The 21,456-nt window shown below is 39.2% G+C and overlaps 1 protein-coding gene and 1 long non-coding RNA gene across 2 annotated transcripts in view; one reads left to right on the forward strand and one right to left on the reverse strand.

Annotated features, from left to right (window-relative positions):
* The window catches only part of LOC121735971, a 102,665-nt gene that overhangs the window by 54,754 nt on the left and 26,455 nt on the right, over positions 1 to 21,456 (forward strand). The window contains exon 2 of the mRNA XM_042126980.1: positions 3,632 to 3,845. Coding sequence (XP_041982914.1) covers positions 3,661 to 3,845 — 185 coding nt within the window. The 5' untranslated portion in view covers positions 3,632 to 3,660. The remainder of the gene's footprint in view (positions 1 to 3,631; positions 3,846 to 21,456) is intronic.
* On the reverse strand, positions 8,318 to 9,242 carry LOC121735972. Its single transcript, XR_006036951.1, has 2 exons — positions 9,129 to 9,242; positions 8,318 to 8,691 (listed from the first exon to the last, which is right to left on the reverse strand). It is a non-coding gene; the product is annotated as an uncharacterized LOC121735972 (long non-coding RNA).

Below are 21,456 nucleotides of genomic sequence, written 5' to 3' on the forward strand. Positions count from 1 at the left end.
CCTCGAAACGAGGATAAACGACCATTGGTGACTTTTTAGTGGTGAATGCGCAGACTTGTGTCTTGGTGGGGTTGAATTGGACTAAGTTACGTCTACCCCATTCAGAGACCTTCTCCAATGAATTCTCCACCTTAGACACAAGTTCGTTTCGACTCTCAGTGACATTTTGCCGAGAAATATTAGGGGAGCCGGTATATACAGCATCACCTGTACTATCATCCGCATAGCAATGAATGCCGTTGGTTTGTAACATGTCATTGATATGCAGTATGAATAGAGTAGGCGATAGCACACAGCCCTGAGGGACACCAGCATTAACAGACTGAGTTTCCGTTTATTCGCCGTCAACTACGACCTTTATGCTTCTGTCTGCTAAGAAACTAGTGACCCACTTACATAATTTCTCGGGCAGCCCGTATGATGGAAGCTTTGATAGCAGCGCTTTATGCCAAACCCGATCAAAGGCCTTCGCAATGTCCAAACTAACACCCAATGCCTCTCAGTAGTCAGGTATGCCAAGAGATCACCAGCCGAGCGACCCTTACGGAATCCGTATTGTTTGTCGCTTAGCAATCCCTGGCCGTCCAAGTATCGAAGAAGCTGGCTATTGATAATGGATTCCATTATCTTTGAGAAGAGAGAGGTTATAGCGATTGGTCTGTAGTTGGAAGGATTTGAGCGGTCACCTTTTTTGGGGATCGGGTGCACCAAGGCTGTCTTCCAGGAAGCCGGGACGATGCCATTGGAATAGGAGAGCCGAAAAAGACGCGTCAAGACCGGAGCCAACTCTGGAGCACACTTTTTCAACACAATAGGCGGGATTCCGTCAGGCCCACTCGACTTTTGGATATCAAGGGAAAAGAGGGCTTTTTGCACTGAGCGCTGATGAAACCGAATATCCGAAATGATGCTCGTGCATCGCGGTATGGTCGGCGGTTTCTGCCCCCCGTCATCCAGGGTCGAGTTTGACGCAAAGAGCTTGCCCAGAAGATCGGCTTTGTCCCTTGCGTCTTGGGCTAACGATCCATTTCCTACGTGTAGGGATGGTAGGGTTGGCTTGCAGAAATTTCCTTCAATAGCTTTGGCCAGAGACCAGAATGCACGGGTTCCCGAGGGGACGCACTCGAGTCTCTTGCCAATTCTATTGACGTGCTGTTGCTTTGCCCGAGTAATCTCTTTCTTGAGGGACCTAGAGGCAAGGTTGTACTCCTTTTTATATGTGCTGGTATTTAAATCCCGAGCAGACACTGCGTTGGCCCAGGATTGGTAAGCCTCCTGCTTCCGGTGAGAAGCTTTTTTGGGGGATGAACCAGACCAGGGACGAAATCTGCCGCCAGTTGGCACTAAAGAGGTCGGAATGAAAAGTTCCATTCCCTGCATCACCACATCGGCAACAGAGTTGGCAGTGTTGTCGGGATCATCCGGCGAGAAGCACACGTGCCCCCAAGGATAGGATGCAAAAAACGACCGCATCCCATCCCAGTCTGCTGACTTGTAGTGCCACACACGACGGTATTTAACAGCGCGCTGTCTTAACACCATCGTAAGTGGCACAGAACTCCTAACAAGGCAATGATCCGATGAACCAAGTGGTGCGGTTACGGATATTTGGTAGTCGTCAGGATTTGAAGTCAGTAGGAGGTCCAACAAGGAAGGATTCTGACCATCCACATCTGGGATTCGCGTAGGCGTAGCAACCAGTTGTGTCAAGTCGTTCGCAAGGGCAAAGTTGCAGACAGATCTCCCCGCATGATCAGTTTTACTGGAATTGAGCCAGTCGGCGTGGTGGGCATTAAAGTTGCCAAGTTATGATCTCTGCGGATGGGATCTGCTGCTGCACAAAATCTGAAGCAGCTTGCAGGTACTCCAAGAGTCGGTCCGTCTCGGGGTCACCACTTTGGGACCTATATAGGCACGCATAGACGCGAGGGTGGTCGTCGCAATCTATGCGGAGCCATAAGTTTGATAGGTCCATGACCTCAAGATTGCTGAGGCGGCGAGAGCTGATATCATCTCTGATATACACACACACTCCAGCTTTGGGTAGAAAGGAGTGCTCGAGGTAATACCCTGGGTGGGAAAGGTATGATGTGTCACTCGGAGATGATATCTGCGTCTCGGTTAAAAAGAGCAAAGCCGGCTTTGCCGTCTCAAGGTGGTAATGGACAGCATTAAGGTTGGAGTGTAATCCCCTGATATTACAAAAGTCCATGTTTAATATCGAGGGGGGTGCCTTTGTGTGTTTGCTCTTGCCCCGAGCAGATCGGAGCGCAGTTTTGCCCTCCCCAGAATACGAGGGGTAGCCTTGGACGTCCACGTTCAGTTCCAGGAGTTCCTGAGCCTGGACGTCCAGAGAGGGATTCTCCAACGCAGTTGGTACCCTCCTGGGGTAACAAATTGTTTTTCAACTGCGGCATTTCTAGGGGGGTAGGGGATTGGGCCTCCGGTAAACTCAATCACTCGGCGAAACACAGCGCAAGCGCTGTTTCACGCCGGTTTTCTGTGAGGCCGTGGTATTTCTCCGGTCGAGCCGGCCCATTCGTGCCGAAGCATGTCTCTCCCACGGACGAGTTATATTTGTACTTTAATAATCAATAATAAAATTTAAATAAATTAAATAATTAAGGGGGTTCCCATACAAAAAACACAAAGAAGAAGGATTAAAATTGCCCCACGTCCTATAGAAAAGCGATGTACCTCAAAAGATAATAAAAAAATAATATAAAAATATGGCATACTTCCGAACGCCATCCTTACTGTCTGACATACAAAAAATGCTATGAAAATTCTTTCAGGCGCAATATAATTGATATACAGAATATGTTATATTTCATGACGTCCGTTTGACTATGGATGTTGTCAGGCGTGTACCTGCACATTGTTAAAAATGCCTATACAATATACCACAATAAGAACAAACGCTTGGCTCTCGGCTCGACTTGGATTATGGTAATAGTAATACTCCCCACACCGGAACCCTTCGTGCGCGAGTTTAACTCGCACTTGGCAGATTTTTTTTATTTGTATGGGCAAGAGCCCCAGTTTCAGGAATTTGCCCGTACAAAAGTTAAAAAAGTTATTCTTTTAGCGCTGCTCCTTTGACACTGGACTCAATACTGCATGTGACCACAGAATAGATAATAGTACAAATATGACCCATACACACCCTGAAGTATCATCACTTAGTTTTGTTACACCTTGTATACTAATATTGTAAAGCTAATCTCAGGAATTACCGGCTCGAATTAAAAGATTTAAATATATTCTACTAGATGACGTCCGCAACTCCGTTGCGCCAAAACTCGTTTATCGCGCGGGAACCGTACATTTTTTCGGGATAAAAATTATCCTATGTCCTTTCCCGGGACTCAAGGTATCTCCATGCCAAATTTCAGCAAAATCGGTTGAGCAGTTTGTACGTGAAGAGGTAACTGACAGACAGACAGACAGACAGACACACTTTCGCATTTATAATATTAGTATGGAAGTATATGGAAGTATGGATGTCGAATAGTCCATTTATTGAAAAGGGCTTTAATAGAGATTGCAAAGTCTTAATAAATACTATTTTTTTTAAGGAAACATTTTGATAGATACGAAATACTAAACTATCCTTTCTCTTTTGTCGCAGGGTAACAAAGCAGGAACGATGCTGGTAATATGGAGATGAAACGCAATGACAAACAGGGCAGCGTCCCCCTGACGACCAAGGAGGAAGACAAGAGGTCCCGGAGCAGCAGCAGATCGGAGAAGGAGCTGAGGCTGCCGCCGGAGAAGTCTCCGGAGGACAGGAGAGAGAGAAGACTGTCCAAAGCCAGCGAGTCGTCGAAGGATACTTTTGACAGGTGAGATGAAATTCTCTATTGCTTTTTTAATACTGAAGGTAGGTAGGTATAAAGAAGAGTTAGTAACAGAGCTATACTTGTACTATCAGAGAAGTTGATTTACGGCCGTTCCCAATATTCAATCTATCTCTGGTTTGACATACAACCGATCGCAGCTAACATTGAATTAACATAAAATATATGTCTCTAACGTCTAATGTGAGGTATTTCTTATCTCTAGTAGGGCAAAACCAGAGATAGATCAAATATTGGGAATGGCTGTTATAGGCAGATGGCGGACGGCGGCTGGGTTTGACGTAGCGCGACCAAACTAGGTAGTAGTTTGGTCGCGTTACGTCAAACGCAGCCGACATATTTCGACCAAATGAATTAGATCTGTCAACTGCCCATCAATCAGTTTCTTCGTATGCAATGGCAAAGCCATGCTACGACTCGCTACACCACGGCTACAGAGCACTACGCTTCGCTACGATCGCTACGCCGCGTAATGTAGTGTCACATTGTGTCATAATACGACGCGCTACACCACGCTCCGATAGGGTCAATTCAAACCGCAACGCGACAAGGCGCGGTGCGGTACGAATTTGTATGGATTTGACAAAATTCAATTGCGTGAGACGTTTTGCGAATCTATCAAATCCATATAAATTTGGAAATGCATCTACGCGTCGCGTTGCGGTCTGAATCAACCCTAGGGTCAATTCAGGCCGCAACGTGACGAGGCGAGACGAGCCGCGGCGCGGCATAAATTAGTATACGATCGCTACGCCGCGTTCCTAAGCTACCGACAGCTATGGCACGCCGCAGACGCGCTACGGTACGCTACGAAGCACTACGCTTCGCAATGATCGCTACGCCGCGTGCTACGGTTCACAGCCCTTCGCTTCCGAGGGCTACGCGACGCTACGGACCACTACACCCTATGTCGCGATACCGATTGTTACGCCACGCTACGATGCGCACGCTCATTTACACAGAGCTACGTTGTGCCATGTATGAGTTACGTCATACTATGACCTATTGATAAGGGTTGATTCAGACCGCAACGCGACGCGTAGATTCATTTCTAAATTTATATGGATTTGACAGCTTAGCAAGACGTCTCGCGCAATTGAAATCTGTAAAATCCATACAAATTTATGCCGCGCCGCGCCTCGCCTCGTCGCGTTGCGTTACGACCCTAAGGATACGTAAAAAGATAGGGTTTAGTGCGCCACATACTGTCTTACACAGTTGTTCATATTGACAAATCACAGGTCATACTCCAATATTTTCTTATTTTTTAGCTTTCTGTATCGTAATTAGATTATTTTGACATGTTTTCTTCATTCGTACTTGTACATTTATTAATACGATATGCAATCATATCCTATTGAGAAGTAATTAGTATTTGTGAGTGGTGATATTCCACAATGGACGTACACGTACAGGTTCGGAGTTATTGACAGGGGCATCCATCATGCGGCAGACAGTTGTAATTATACCGGGAACCTCCGTATTGCTGTACAATGTAGATTAATACCTGATCATCACCATCATTATCAGAATAGGGCAGAATAGGGATGCGATTTTTTTGTGTTTATTTTAAAGAACTCCATGTAGAATAGACCACAAGTATATTAAAAAAATTAAAACACTGGAATTTACTGCAAAAAATGGGGTTTAAAATTGACAATTTAAATGTTGACGCCAAAACGGATCTAATCTGTATGACGTCACTACCGTTTGACAATTATTGACAATGGCATCACTTGATCGTTCCATTTAGCGTTAAAAATGATCAAAACGCTTAAAATAAGAGGGATTTTGAGCGTTTTGATCGTTTTAGCGCTAAATGGAACGCGGGGATAGCAGGTGTGACGTGACTGAACGCTGGTTGGTGTTTTGAAATCCGTTCAGTTTCAAGTTACTTTAAATTCGTAATTTTTGTAGAAAAACAATATTATATAAAATATTAACCTTGCAGTGGCCATTCTTTTATATTTTTTAACATTTTAATAGCAAAATTTTCATAAATATATTTGCATGTTCCCTATTATCTGTTTATGTACACTGTATAATATACTAGCCCCAAAGTCCTTAGTACAAAAGAATCAACAAGCACGTATGTCGTATGGCGACGCCGCGCGCCGGGCAAATCTGTATAGTTTCACCAATTAGGCTGCGTTTCCACCAGAGATGTGTTGCGAGGAATGTGTTTTTAAGATCCAATGATATTGTACTTATACAGATATGTTACGTCCATACTATTTTCCGGCTTAAATCTATTCCGAACAATTTTCAAATTCAAAATTGCAGACATTGACAAATTTGACAGATGAGTGAAACAAAAGATACGAAAAACCATTTACGTAAAAGAGACAGTTCTATTTTTAAACGTCGAATCGTATCGCTGTTCTCTTTCTTCGCCTGAGCTATGACGAAAATTCGATTTTTTCCAGATTGTTCGAAAAAATAATTGAAAATGTAAGTAATCGAGGTATTTATTGCAATCAAGACATGTGGTAAGAGATTTCATGTGTTTTGTTTACTTTCGGGTCATAATTGGTACATTTTCGATACACGCACGACGTCATTTTCAATTTATTTAGGTAAGACAAGACGCGGCACGTTCGTGACTGCGCTCGATGCAGACTAAACAACAGACGGCCCAATTGGGCCGTATTTGAAGCTTCACAAAGCGCGCGGTAGTAACATATCTGGTTTGAGTATTTCATCATTGTTAAGATCCAATAGAATCACTACACGTCAATGAAGCGATTCTATTGGTTCTCGAAAACACATTCCTCGCAACACATCTCTGGTGGAATTGTAGCCTTATTATGTCGTTTTTAACCCTAAAACTGACGGGTGTTTCTCTGTGTATCTCTGTGGTATGGTTACGTCCAAACTAGTGAGCCAATTTTGATGTAGTTTCTTTTGTTTGAATTGCACATGTTCTTAAAGTTTATCATCATCAACTAGATCACTGCTGGAAAAAAATGTTTTTTTTCTTATTTCATAATTTGCACTGACCTGCATTATACAAGTACGCTGGACTGATGATACCCTTTGAAATGACAGCTATTTTTTGTGCCTATTTGAAGCGGAATCAGCTCCCCCATTATTAGGGATAGGAACTAAATTTGACGTAAAAATGACGTTTGAAAGTCGCCATCATATCGCCATATTGGCGCTGATAGCAGTAGTGGGAGTATTTGGAACTAATACTAGTCATGTACAACTGTCTTTTCTATTATCGATGAAATGTTTCCAGATTCAGATAATGTCGACCATTAGGACAAAAATATTAAATTGAATAATATAATCGCTACATATTTTTTTTAAAGATTACAGACTTCCTCTCCGTAATTAAGATAGGCGTAATAAATTAACAACGATTTCATACGTAGATAACGTGAAGTAGCAGTACCTATCTATAATCCATTTATTTTTAGCAGTTAGCACTACGAAAAACTAAAAACAAAACTGAAGATAAGCTTCTAACGAAAACTTTGTTGTATTGTATTTTCTAATTTCATTTCTAATATTATCAAAGTAGTGCTACAGTGTATCGTATTACAGCTGAACAAAGCTGAATAAGTGTTCTGTGTGATTAGACCCTAACTAATCTCATCATATTATTCATATTATATTATAAAGCGGAAAAGTTTGTTTGTTTGAACGCTCTAATCTCAGGAACTGCTGGTCCAATTTGAACAATTATTTTAGTGTTAGACAGCCCATTTTATATATTTTATCACGCTGAGACTAATAGAAGCTAAGAAATAGAGGAAAATGTGGAAAAGGCGGGGGAATGTATAACGTGAAGGATTATATAGGCTATTCTTTGTGGGCCAATTTGTCTGTGTAATTAGATATTTACGTGGGAGAAGCCGCGCGGAAAGTCTAGTAATAATATAAAAGTTCCTTATTTGTTTATGGAACCAGCAAGCCAATTTTTATCGATTTACTTTATCTCATTTGATTTTCGTCATTTTGGCGCTGATTGCAGAAGTGCGAGGGAAATTAACTAATTGGATAATGCGATCCATAAATAAATATGGAACGTATGAATACATTTTTTATTGGGGTGGAGTAGGTAAGGTATTTATAAATAATAAAAATATATGTGCGATACTTTAACATTATATTTTATTAGTTACCGTTACACAGTTACAGTCTGTCAAGAAAGAGTAGAAGCTGAAATAAATTTTCCAAACAAAATCACGATCAAATGGTAGTTTTGCGCCTTGTATTTTCACAGAGAACGTTTGTACACTTCAAATAGTAACGGAAAGCGGTAGTAGCAATTTTCGGACGCCAACTAGGCTTTTTAATTTTTTTCAACCATAATTCCAGTCTTCCTTCGTCAGACGGAAACCTGTCAATTATTTTAAGAGCATAATATGTATTTGATAATAAAAATCGGTTATCAGAGATTTCAATACAATTATTATAGATATCGATAAGTTTGTAAATAAAACACCAAATCACACCAATTACTTAGTTTATTAATCACAAGGTACTTCCATTAGTTAATTAGTTTTGCTAAATCAGCACTTATAGTATTCAGTTTTATATTTAAAACACTGAATACAACTTCTAAATAATTATGACCACTAGAAGTCTAGAGCACTGCACAAGTGAACACTTTGGCGATACCGATGAGACTGCCTCGAGCTCTCCAACGTAGTAACCACGAAACAGGAGGGGATGCACCGGTGTGAAGTTGGGCGCACTTTGAGTGGTAGGGAGAACGGCACTAGTTTCATGCTCGCTAACTTCAAGTTGTTTTTGCTCAGCGCCAACATCCGGCCCTCCTGCTGGTGGCTGTCCTCAGACACATCTCCATTAACACCTATTTCTGTGAACAACATGTAAATTTAACTATTGAGATAAATACAAATAAAGAAGTAGTATCAGTAACGTTGGTTTACAATGAATCGATATGTCCATCCGACAAGTGTCAAGTTCTAGTGTGTCTGAGCTTAAATGTCAACACCACAATTTCGCATGATCCAGAGTCACAAGCTCCACATACAGAAAAAGGGCTTCTCTGAATACAAGTTGTGAATGCTCCAGAGTCACAGGCTCCACAATCACAACAGGATTCTTATTGACAGTTAACTCAGTCACACCACCTCCACTAATACAAACTACCAGACTCAAAGTCCCGTTTGTATTTTTTTAGGAATAGCACATATCAGAATCATTGTCATATTGAAATCACAAATAATTTCATGAACAAAAGCTACTCTTTTTTCGCCAACATCTGACCAAAAATTAAAATAAAACACTTACTCATTATCCCAATTATCAATATTAATCCATGGCTTCATATTTTCTACACAAGTAATACCTGTATATTTCTTATTAGTTCTTTGGCTTCCTGTAACATCAGTAACACGATAACGATCTTTGCCAAGAATTTTTGAAACTTTAAAAGGTCCTTTGAAGATAGGTAATAACTTAGTACTCCGTCCATCGTTTTGCTGTGATGGAATTTTTATTAAAACCAAATCTCCAATTAGATATTTCCTTGCAGTGGTTCTTTTTGCATCGAAATGCTGTTTCTGGTACTCTGCACTAGATTTAATTCTGGCATCGATTTCTTCCCTTAAATTTGTAACATCAATCAAGTCTTCATGCTCTGGTAGGTATTTATCGCTTTCCATTCTCAGCCTATACCCAAAAAATGCCTCACTCGGTACAGCTTTAATAGTTTTTTGTAAAGTACTGTTAATACCTTGTTGCAGTGTTGTAAGTACTTCATCCCAACGATTGTATTCATTATCGGCTCCTAAAGCCCGCAAAGCTTCTAGAATGGTCTTATTGTATCGTTCAGCCTGGCCATTTGATCTCGGCATGCCCGTAGCAATTGTGTGATTTCGAATATTTCTCTCTTGACAGAAAGAGACAAATGCTTTTGATGTGAAAGCCGTGCCCGCATCAGTTACCAACCGCTTCGGGTTTCCGAAAATTTTAAATAGGCTTTCTAGTTCTTTCAGTACTGATTCAGTGCGGGTATCAGGTACAGCAAATATGAACGCAAATTTAGTGAACGCATCTACTAGTACCAGAATATGACAATTACCTTTTACTGATTTGACAAATGGCCCTAAGTGATCCACATGCAAAGTATGGAAAGGACGCGCATATTTAGGTATAGGGTAAAGCTCACCTTCTTTTTTACCAGATTTACTTTTATTATATAAACAATTTAGGCAGTTATTTATATATTTGGTAACGATTCTTTTCATATGAGAAAACCAATACGACAATCTAATTCTTTCCAAAGTCTTGTCCAACGCGAAATGTCCAATATCGTCATGGTTATACTTAATGACTTGCCAAATGCAATTTTTAGGTACTACCCAACGGCGTCCGAATTGAGTGCGTCTGTAAAGTTTGTTACATAGAACTTCGTACTCATTAAAAATTTGCTTATTAAGCTCGGCATCTCCTGACAATATAATATCGCGGATTTTACAAAGCTCTACATCTTGTTCCTGAACACTTAAAAGCCAATCTTCTTCATTAATTGACATAATAGGTCGTGCTTCATTAACGCATTCAGTAGGGTTTCTAGACAATGCATCCACGTGTTGCATTCTTTCACCGGGCCTATGAATTATTTCAAAAGAAAATTCCTGAATTTGGAGTACCCATCGAGCTATTTTAGGTATTATCTCTTTTTTAATCAATGCGTACCTTACCGCGTTACAATCAGTAAATATTTTAAAATTTGAACCTAACAGATAGAGCTTGAATTTTTGTAAAGAGGCTACGATTGCCAAAAGTTCTAATTCAAAAGAATGCAATTTTTTTTCGTCTTCAGTAGTCTGCCTACTATAATAATATACTGGCCTCTCAACACCGTTTTCATGAGTTTGTACTAAGATACCGGCAATACCATCTCTACTAGCATCCGTATATAATATACTCTGTTTTTGGGGATCAAATATTGCTAAAATAGAATCATTTGTCAAAGCATTTTTTAAAACTTGGACAGTTTTGTCGTGTTCGTCGGTCCAGCGCCAATTCTGACCCTTTTTTAAAAGTTTTGTCAAAGGAGACGAGAGAATCGCGCAATTTTTTATGAATTTGCGGAAATAATTGACTAGTCCTAAAAATTGACGCAACTGATGGACAGTTTTAGGTGTTGGAAAATCTTTTATCGATTTAACTTTTTCTGGTGTAGGCTTAATGCCACTGTTATTAACAACATAACCAAGAAATGTAATTTCTTTTTGCAAGAAAAAACATTTCTTTAAATTTAAAGTCAATCCATGCTGTACAAAAATATTTAACACCTTTTTTAAAACAGATAAATTTTCTTCAGCTGTTTTAGTGGCAATAAGGACATCGTCTAATTTTAAATCCGCTACAACGTACTCGTTAACTGAGGAAACTGAAGTATTAGAAAAACCCTGCAAATTAATTAACTGAGGCAAAGTATGCTTTTCAAGGTTAAATTTATCTACTACATGGGCAGAGATAAGTGAACAATCGCTTCCCATGTCTATGAAAACTTCTTGAGAATTGTTATTGATAGAAGCTATTTTAATGAATTTTTCTTTCAATTGAGAACTTGAAACAGACTTAACTTCTTCTGTTTTCTCAGTTTTCGTTGGTGGTACGGTTGCCTTCTTATGATACCAATTGTTTTCTAAATGACCCTTTTTCCCACAAATGGTACATTCGCGAGTGCAATCAATTTTTTTGTGATTACCGCCGCAAACGTAACAGCTAATTGGCTTATTTGTCTTAGTTGATGTCAACGTATTATTTAAATTATTCCGATTTTTATTTCTATCGATTAACGGTTTAGGATTGCTAATATTAGAACTGTGGGCTTTCGGCTCCGAAAAATTAGCCTTATTAATTTCGTACACGCGACCGTGTAAAAATGACGCGAGCTGATTACACGTTTTAATATTACCGGCTTCTACCGACGCACTCAAATTAGGATCACCTATATTTCCAATTATAATCGAGATTATATCAAATTCGGTAAATTTAAGGTTTAAGCGATCAATTCTAGCTTTTTGTTCAAAACAAAACTCGTAAAGACTCTGGAAATGATTAGGCTTTTTCTCTGTTATTTCTTTTAACAAAGTAAACATGTTTCTTTGTATTTGAAAAGTTTCTAATAGTTTTTTACGCCAGACAGCCCAAGACCAGCCTGCCCAGCTGCAATCGTTTTTCAAAAAAGAATCGTACCAAATTTTTGCTGTACCTTTCAATTTATTTAAAGCTTGGAAAATAACCGTTTCATCTTGCCATTTAAACGTCTTTGCATGTAAATTTACAATTTCAAGCCAATTGTCTATCCTGTCATTCAAGGGATCAAACTCTGGTACCATCGCATTCAAAGCTAAATTTGTGTAGTCACTTACTTGCTTTTCTCTTTGTACCTTTTTCTTTGGGCGGGGCGGCGTTCCTGGAGAGCTGCTCGAACTTGAGCTACTCGATGAACGTTTTCGCTTCCGTTTCTCGGACCTCTTATTTTTCTAGCGAGATTTTCGGCCCATTTTACACGTAGGCTCACGACCACTTCTGATGTAAATAAAACACCAAATCACACCAATTACTTAGTTTATTAATCACAAGGTACTTCCATTAGTTAATTAGTTTTGCTAAATCAGCACTTATAGTATTCAGTTTTATATTTAAAACACTGAATACAACTTCTAAATAATTATGACCACTAGAAGTCTAGAGCACTGCACAAGTGAACACTTTGGCGATACCGATGAGACTGCCTCGAGCTCTCCAACGTAGTAACCACGAAACAGGAGGGGATGCACCGGTGTGAAGTTGGGCGCACTTTGAGTGGTAGGGAGAACGGCACTAGTTTCATGCTCGCTAACTTCAAGTTGTTTTTGCTCAGCGCCAACAAGTTTTATCGACAGAAAACTCCAGCACTATTGAATTTTATTGTTTATCAAAAATCGGTAAAACAAACGTAAATATGTGGTGAATACGGTATAATAAGATTAGTGCCACATTTAAATTATCCTATATTATTAATAAAAGTTTAATATCGTAGAAATGAGCTGTTAAAATCACTTACTTGTGAAATGTAACCCCACATCCCTTTTTGTACCGTGTTTTACATAACATACACCCTTTCATAGTTTAACTATGAACTACCACCACTTACATATATATTATATATATATATATATATTACTTAATCGCGTAAAACCTTTTAAAACACTTTAAAAACACGAAAACAATTCGAACGATTAAGCCATAGAGAATTAAAATAAATACATGGTTACCAATGGTTATGTCAAATTTAGTTCTCGGTTCTAATAATGGGGGCGCTGATTCCACTTCAAATGGCACAAAAAAAAAGTGGGTATCATAGATTCAGCGTACTTGTATAATGGAGATTATACAAGTACGCTGAATCTATGATACCCACTTTATATCTGAAGATTTTAAAATCTTCAGATATATCACATTTGTTATATAATTTGGTTGATAAAAATGTCACGTCTCGAACCGTAATTTTGTTTACGGCGGGCAAAGCCGTACTGTCGTGTTTTTACGTGTGTTTTGACGACACCAATTCCGTCAGCAATAACTCGGCCCGCTGATGCTGAATTATAAATTGGAAACTGCGCTGTAACACATGAAATTTGGGGCGGAAGTTCCAAAAATACTTTTTTAATTTTTTTAAAGGTTTTATTTAGTCTATGCTGCCCTGCTGGGGAAAAGTCTCCCTTAGACTATACTAAAACATAATCTTTCTGCACTTTCTCGCTATAATCACTAATTAATAAGACTTTAAAAATACACGACCGGTTTTGATTAAAACCATTCATCGGGTGTTTTTACTATAAGTACTTTATTTTAAGATGGCTTTTTAATTAAATAGCCAGATTGCTATCATATTCTTGTATTTTTCTTTGCAGCGTCTAAGCTACTGATAATAATATCTATTAATTCCCTTCCCTATCCTCCCCTATTCCCTTCCCTTCCCATCCCTACCCTCCCCTATTACCCTATTCCCTCTTAAAAGGCCGGCAACGCACCTACAGCTCTTCTGATGCTGCGAGTGTCCATGGGCGACGGAAGTTACTTTCCATTAGGTGACCCGTTTGCTCGTTTGCCCCCTTCTTTCATAAAAATAAAAAAAAAAAAACAAATTTTTGTGTTTCTTTTGTCCAACAAAATTTCTAATATCTGATATTACGTAAGCAGGGGTACTCCTGAACCTTTTCGGTTGTATCAAATCGAGCGTTCCTGATTAATCTTACGTCAATCTCTTTGGGGTGAGTGTCAGTAATGAGGCGGAACAATGTTTGCCGGGCCCTGATGGAGGTCGGGGTCAACGATGGGTTGAACTTGTTGTTTTCCGATTTTGATTAAAATACTTGTCAACAGTTTGTACAGACCGATAATCTTAGGATTTTGACGGTCTAAAGCGTGTCACAGACAGAGCAGGTAATGTATATTACATCCCGGGATGTATATTTACATTATATTAATGTATCACACACACAACAGGTAATGTAATGTAATGTATCTTTCGCTACATTTCAATGGTAGCCGCCCCGCTTGACGCACATTTCAGCTGCTAAAGTGTTATACAGGCTGTTCTTATATTTTTAAATCATAATACTATGGACCCTTCGAGTTACTTGATATTAGATTTACTAGATAGTTTATCAGAAGATGATTCGGATTGTGATTTTGATGTACGCAAAATGTTACAATATGTGCTCATAACAGAATGTGAATTGAAGATATTTGATTAAAAATGAAGGCTCTGGGGAACAGACTGCCTGCAGTGCCTGCTGTGAAGTGCTGTGCTGAGGTGGTAACACCGTGTGTCTCTGTCTATCATCTATACATATTATTATAAAATTAGCTGTCCCGGCAAAAGTTGTTTTGCCATTTAAAGTATTTCTACTTTATCAGTTAATACAAAATCTTACCCCCTTTTTTATCCCCTAAGGGGGGGGGGGGAATTTTATACACCAGATGTTAAGTTGGAAAACACAGTTAATAACATGAAGTAACTCCATTAAAGAAAAAAGTTTGATACAAAACTTGACCCCCTCTTTTGTCTCCCTAGAGAGGTGGAGAGGGGGGGGGGATTTATCCACCATATTTTAAATTGGAAGAAGACAAATATATCTGCGAAAACCACATTCAAATCGGATCAGTAGTTTTCTTGTGATGCTGGAACAAACATACAGACATACAGACAAAAAAATAACCACAGTTTTGGCTTCTATAGCGATGTAGTGACACCCCCCGCTTATTATTTTTTGAATATCTCTAAGGGCGCATTTTCATTAGTCGTTAACTCGTACGGTATACAGCATACGGGGAGTCTATACTCTATGACAACGAATGGCGCATGTCTATTATAATTGGTCGTGGCATGATCTCCCACACCCCGCATGCGACATGTGAAAATGCGCCAGCACGTGAAGGATCATATGCTATCGATTTTAATCATTTTTTCAGTGGCTATATATTTTATACCCGTGCAACTCCGCGCCGGGGCGGGTCGCTAGTACATAATAATAATATAATCACAGAATTTTTTGAACACCCTATGAAGAGAAGAGATGTATCGTAATATACAGAAATACATTGAGATGTATCAAAATCTATACTTATAAAATTACATGTCCTGACTGACTGACTGATTCATCATCTCTGAGCAAAAACTGTTAAAGTTACAGCCACGAAATTTGGTGAGAAGGGTTGTTTTATTAAGCAGGCACCCACTAAGGAAGGAATTGTGAAAATTTTACCCCGAAGGGGGTGAAATAGGGGTTGAAAGTTTGAATGAAAGTCCGTCATTTCTTGAGTTAGAAACATGAAAGTTTATTTTTGAGTTACTGATTAAAAATTAATGGATACGTATTTAAGCGTTTTTGGAAATTCTACCCCCAAGGGGGTGAAATTGGGGTTGAAACTTTGAATGAAAGTCCGTCATTTCTTGAGTTAGAAACATGAAACTTTGTTTTTGTGCTACTGCTTAAAAATGAATGGATACGTATATATGCGTTTCTGGTAATTCTACCGCCAAGGGGGTGAAATTCCGTCATTTCTTAAATTAGAAACATGAAAGTTTATTGACGTTTGCGTTTGACGTTTGCTTAAATAGGGTCCCGTTTTTACCCTTTGTATAAGGAACCACAAAAAGGGGAAAACTATCCATCTTTGTTATTAAGTATAACTTTGTTAACGCGGACGAAGTCGCGGGCAACAGCTAGTGTAAATATGTATTTTCATATAGCTCGGTATCTTAAGATACGAAGATGTAATACATTATAGCTGCTGTGTGTGGTCTCCTGACGATTTCTATAGAAAGATGTATTGAGATGTATCGAGATGTATCATCTGTGTATACATCTTTACATTACCTGCTCTGTGTGTGACAAGCTGTGAAATCGATATGAAATAAATGAATATAGTTAGGAATCCAACACAACCACACAGACTACTGAGTATAAGTTGATCATGTTGTAATCAAATATGAGATATTGCACAAAACTTTTTGTTCCGAAAGTAGTTTATTGGGGAACCGTACATTTTTATTTAGCATACCTACTTTTATATTTTGACACACTCCCATGACTAATTTAACAGTTGTCTATCAAATGATAGTGGCAGCAGTGATTTTACAATCCTGTAAGGATGTATTGGGCACCGGCGGAATTTGAAACCTCCAAATCCACTGAAATGAATAGTTTTCTATTTGTAGAAAATACGAATTTAATTAAAGCTGAAATGTTGTAGCGAAATATTCAGTTATCAATTAATATAAATTGAATAAAATTGCTCATTTATTCCATTGAATTGTTTATTAATATATATGAAATTCGGTTATGAAAATATTATGGTTCATCTATTTAAAACCCGACCTCGACTTTTTAAAAGAAGTAGAAGAAGCGATTACGTACTCGTAGCTTCAAATGGATTTGACAGAATTCAATCGCGTGAGACGTCATGAAAAACTGTCAAATCCATACAAATTTAGAAATGCATCCACGCGTCGCGTTGCGGACTGAATCAACCCTAAGACTGCTTTGTAATAACGCTGCGATGACGCAGCGCTCGTGTGGCCGGCTATGCGTCAAAACTAAAACCACAGTGCTGCGTCGACGCAACGCGCAGCGCCGTGTGGAAATGTTATAGTTATGAAATGGTAGATATAATTTTCTAGCGTATGAGTTAAGGACAACATTTCGTATACTAGAACGAAGCCAGTGTGGAACTTTTTAATAATGAGAGCTGAAGGGTTATGATTACAGTATCCAATCGTCAATTTGGCTATTGAAATCGTTCAAGGATTTAATCACATTCGACGAGAGGTAGCGTGCATTAAGACCTGACCAGACTCAAACCTGAAATTTATTCACAACACAAAGATACACATGAATTAACAGACTTGTCGCCCGCGGTGCTGGGTCGCCTATTCCAATTATTTTAAATATCTCATTCAAAAATGCATCGCATAGATATAGAAAAAATAAATATATGTATAGTATAAAAGTATTAAATATATTTCCGTTGTCTGGTACCCGTAACACAAGTCCTTCAGGTACTTACCACGGGGCCAGACTGACGTGGTGTGAAGCGTCCATAGATATTGTTATTATATTATATTATTATAGCCTCGCCACGTCGCAATGTAAACTGATCACCAAGTAAACACCAAGCTTCAGAAACTTGCTTTATCCTTTACTCGTTTACCTAATATTTTTAAAAATATTTAATATAGTCCTCTTTTTTCTTACATCATATATTATCAGTTTCCGTCCAATATAATTAAACAAATAAAAATCTATCCCTATTAAGCTTTAAAATACGGTAGCATTTAAGAAGCCAATTGTGTCATTAAAGCCTACGTAGCCTACTTAGACGACGTTTAGCTCCAGAGCTCTGTAATCTATTCCCGGCAGATGCTATCAGGTATCGTAGATCTTGTTAAGCAATTTCATCTCATTGCCTTAGTGGATTTTAAAAACTTAGTATAAAATTGTCTTATAAAGTTTTTCAGTTACAACCTTAAACATTATCCCACTTAAATGTAATTGTGTATCTTCTTGCTTTGTTGTTACTCATATTGTTACAGTTTAATTACTGTTTTGTTTTCCGCTAAAATAAAATAAAATAAATAATTACATAAATATTCACGAGCGTTAAACTATTCAATTCGCTAAATAATTGTATTTGAAAGCTTATTACTAGGTACACTAAAACTCAAGATAAAATTACTTAAACTAATACGAGATCTATAATATACTCGTATGTACTATCAGAGAACTTAATTCATAGGCAGATTGCAGACCTACGCAATTTGATCGCGTAATGTCAATCCCAGCTAATAGATAGCGACAAACATTGAATTGACAAAACCTAACTAAATCACAGAGATCCGCAATCTGCCTAGGAGCCAATTTCTTAGAGTGTACGATAAGTGCAGTAACGCCTGCGTGGTCTAGTGGTATTGAGCGCGGCTCTTGACTCGGAGGTCGTGGGTTCGATTCCCGCGTTGGAAACATGTTACTTCAAAGTTTGGTTAGGACAATGCAGGCTGATCACCTGATTGTCTGACAAGTGAGATGATCCATGCGTCGGATGGGCATGTAATAAGTCTGTCCTGCGCCTGATCTCTCGCCGTCGTGTCGGTCTTCCGTCCCACTGGGTTATAAGAGTAAAGGAATAGAGAGTGCTCTTGTGTACTGCGCACACACTTGGGCACTATAAAATTACTCCTGCGTAGCTGGCCTGGTTTCAATGAATCCGGCCACCGTCACCGAAACCGGTGTGGGAGCTATTATTATAAGTGCAGTCAATGTCGCGTTATCGCGCCGCCGTCGTGTTGGCGAAAAATAATATATTACGTAACGCCGCCAACAGACTAGATAGGGAGGGCCCGCGGTCCTCTTTATATCGAGAATTAAATCCGAACATTACGACAGCTCCACACTTTATCTCGAATATAAAAATTAATAACACCTTTACTCATAGCTTAGAAGACACCCCTAAGGCCTACATAGACGTACTGATTCCTGACGACGAGCCGGACTTGGACGACGATCATCACCGTGAAATTCGACATCGACTATCTGACCCCGTAAACTCCCCGGTTTCTAACTTACCTACCCTCGATGAGTTTATTAAAGCCGTAAATTTATTACCTACAAAAAAGTCCACCGGCGAGGACAAAATCTCTAATATTATGAGCAGGCTTGTCGAACGGCTGGACCAGCGATTTTAGAAGTTTACAATAAATGTATTGCGGAAGACACGTTCCCAAAAATTTGGAGAATCGGCACAATTAAATTAATTCCAAAAGCCGGTGATAAGCCACCTGACGACCCGAAATCTTACCGACCTATAACACTTCTACCATGTTTAGGTAAATTATTAGAACGTCTGGTTGTGCCCCGCCTCCTACCTGGCGGGCTGAAATTTAATAACCACCAATTTGGATTTACCGCCGGAAAATCGACGATCGATGCGGCAATCGAAGTCAGAAAAATAGTGAACTCATCGGAATGTAATTACGTGGTAGGTATATCTTTGGATATCGCAGGGGCTTTTGATAATGCCTGGTGGCCGATGATACTACTAAAGCTACGGAACAGAGGTTGCTACCGCAATATTTATTACTTACTACTATCGTATTTCCGTTACGGCATAATTAAACTACGATTTGGTCACTACATCTATGTCAAAGATCTAACCCGCGGCTGCCCACAGGGGTCGGTGCTATCGTCATACCTGTGGAACATAAGTTTTGACGATTTACTGTGTATTCCTTTACCGCCTCTCTGTTATCTGGTAGGCTATGCTGACGACGGGTTCCTCCTTGTTGAAGGCAATACGCGAACTGAAATAGAGAATAAGGCTAACAAGTGCCTAAGCGTAATTGCGAGTTGGAGTCATAGAAATCGTCTGGAATTTGCGGCGCACAAAACTTATCAAATTCTTTTAAGGCTCTCTTATATCAACTCCCCGCATTAAACTTAACGAAACAAACATCAAACGTACACAATCACTCTGTTATCTTGGACTAATTTTAGAAAATAAATTCACATTCTTAGAACATATTATACAAACGGGTGAGAAGGCATAAAGAAATTTCTATAGTTTTACTAAAATATCGACTTCTACATGGGGTCTCTCGTTCAAAACGTTAAAAATTATATATACAGCCACGTACTTGGGCAGAATATGCTACGGCTCACCGGTCTGGGCAGATAGGGCTACGATAGGCGCAGCCCGGCGTAAACTTTTACAAAGCCAACGTCTCGCATTGATATTCTTATGTAAGGCATATAGAACAGTCAGTACTGAAGCACTCCCTGTCCTTTCGGGTGTTTTGCCTGTAGATTTAGAAATACAACGCCGAGCTGCGTTATATTACAAAAATAAAAAAATTACGACCCCAGATTTCTTAAGCATAAGAGACAGAAATAAAGTGAATAGATTATTTGAACCACTAGACGTTACACTACAAAATCTTATATCCGAGTGGCAGGATCGGTGGGACACCTCGATCAAAGGTGACACCTGTACAATTTCTTCCCTTCGGTTCGTGAACGACTCGCTATGCATTGGATAAAAATAGATCACTGCGTTGCGCAATTCCTAACTGGTCACGGCAATTTTAAAGCTAAACTTCATGGATTCAAGCTAGTTCCATCTCCTCTTTGCGAGTGCTCGACCGAAGGCAGCCCACAAGAACAAACTGCTCATCACATACTCTGGGAATGCGATCTCTGGCATGAGGAAAGAACCGATTTGCTAAACAGCATCCAATGTGTTTCCGGAGCCGTATACTACGATGATCTCGTAGGCAGCGCAAAGAATTTCCGTGCTTTCAAACGTTTTTGTCATAAATACTATTGGAAACAATCGAACACAAGTTTGCCATTATAAATTTATATCATTTTTATGAAGTAGGCATATTGTATTAAGTATATTTTTTCCCGTGGTGCTTCCCCCTCTTATTCGGACATTAATTGTCATTACAATTTGGCTGTCTCCCGCTTTGCTTGGGGAGGGAAATTGGATATCTCCTACTCCTCCTACCTTTCTTCTGATTAATTTCGTTACGGGTCCCAAGACAGATTTAGCTTGTCCCTCGGGCATCCCTGAGATCATATCAAAGGGTTTTTCGTGGTTGGTTGCCACTGTTGATCCTGGTGACACAGGAGTTGCAGTGGTGGGAATGTGTGGTGGGCCTTTTGCCCGTTTAAAAAAAGTGCAGTCAATGTTATTTCAGTAGTTATTTTTGTGATAAAACACGCGATTTTATACTTTTCTAACAATTTGAATTCTATGCTACAAGTACGTAACCGCTTCTTGTTTTTGAGTTAAAAAGTCAAGGACGGGTTTTAAATGGATGAACCATAATATTTTCATAGCCGACTTTATATTATATGAACGAGCTTTTCGACGCGTCACGTTGCGGACTGAATGGGCATTGTCCAAAAAAAATCACATGTACTTCTTATATTTTTTTTTCGTTAAAATAGGGTATTTTAAGAATATAAATTAAATAACTTTGAAATTCATTGGCTAGTTTTTTCTCAATAAATTTTTAAAGTTTCGCTCTGACGTTATCATCGGCCGCCAA

This window comes from Aricia agestis, chromosome 18, assembly GCF_905147365.1.
Source record: "Aricia agestis chromosome 18, ilAriAges1.1, whole genome shotgun sequence".
Taxonomy (NCBI): Eukaryota; Metazoa; Arthropoda; class Insecta; order Lepidoptera; family Lycaenidae; genus Aricia; species Aricia agestis.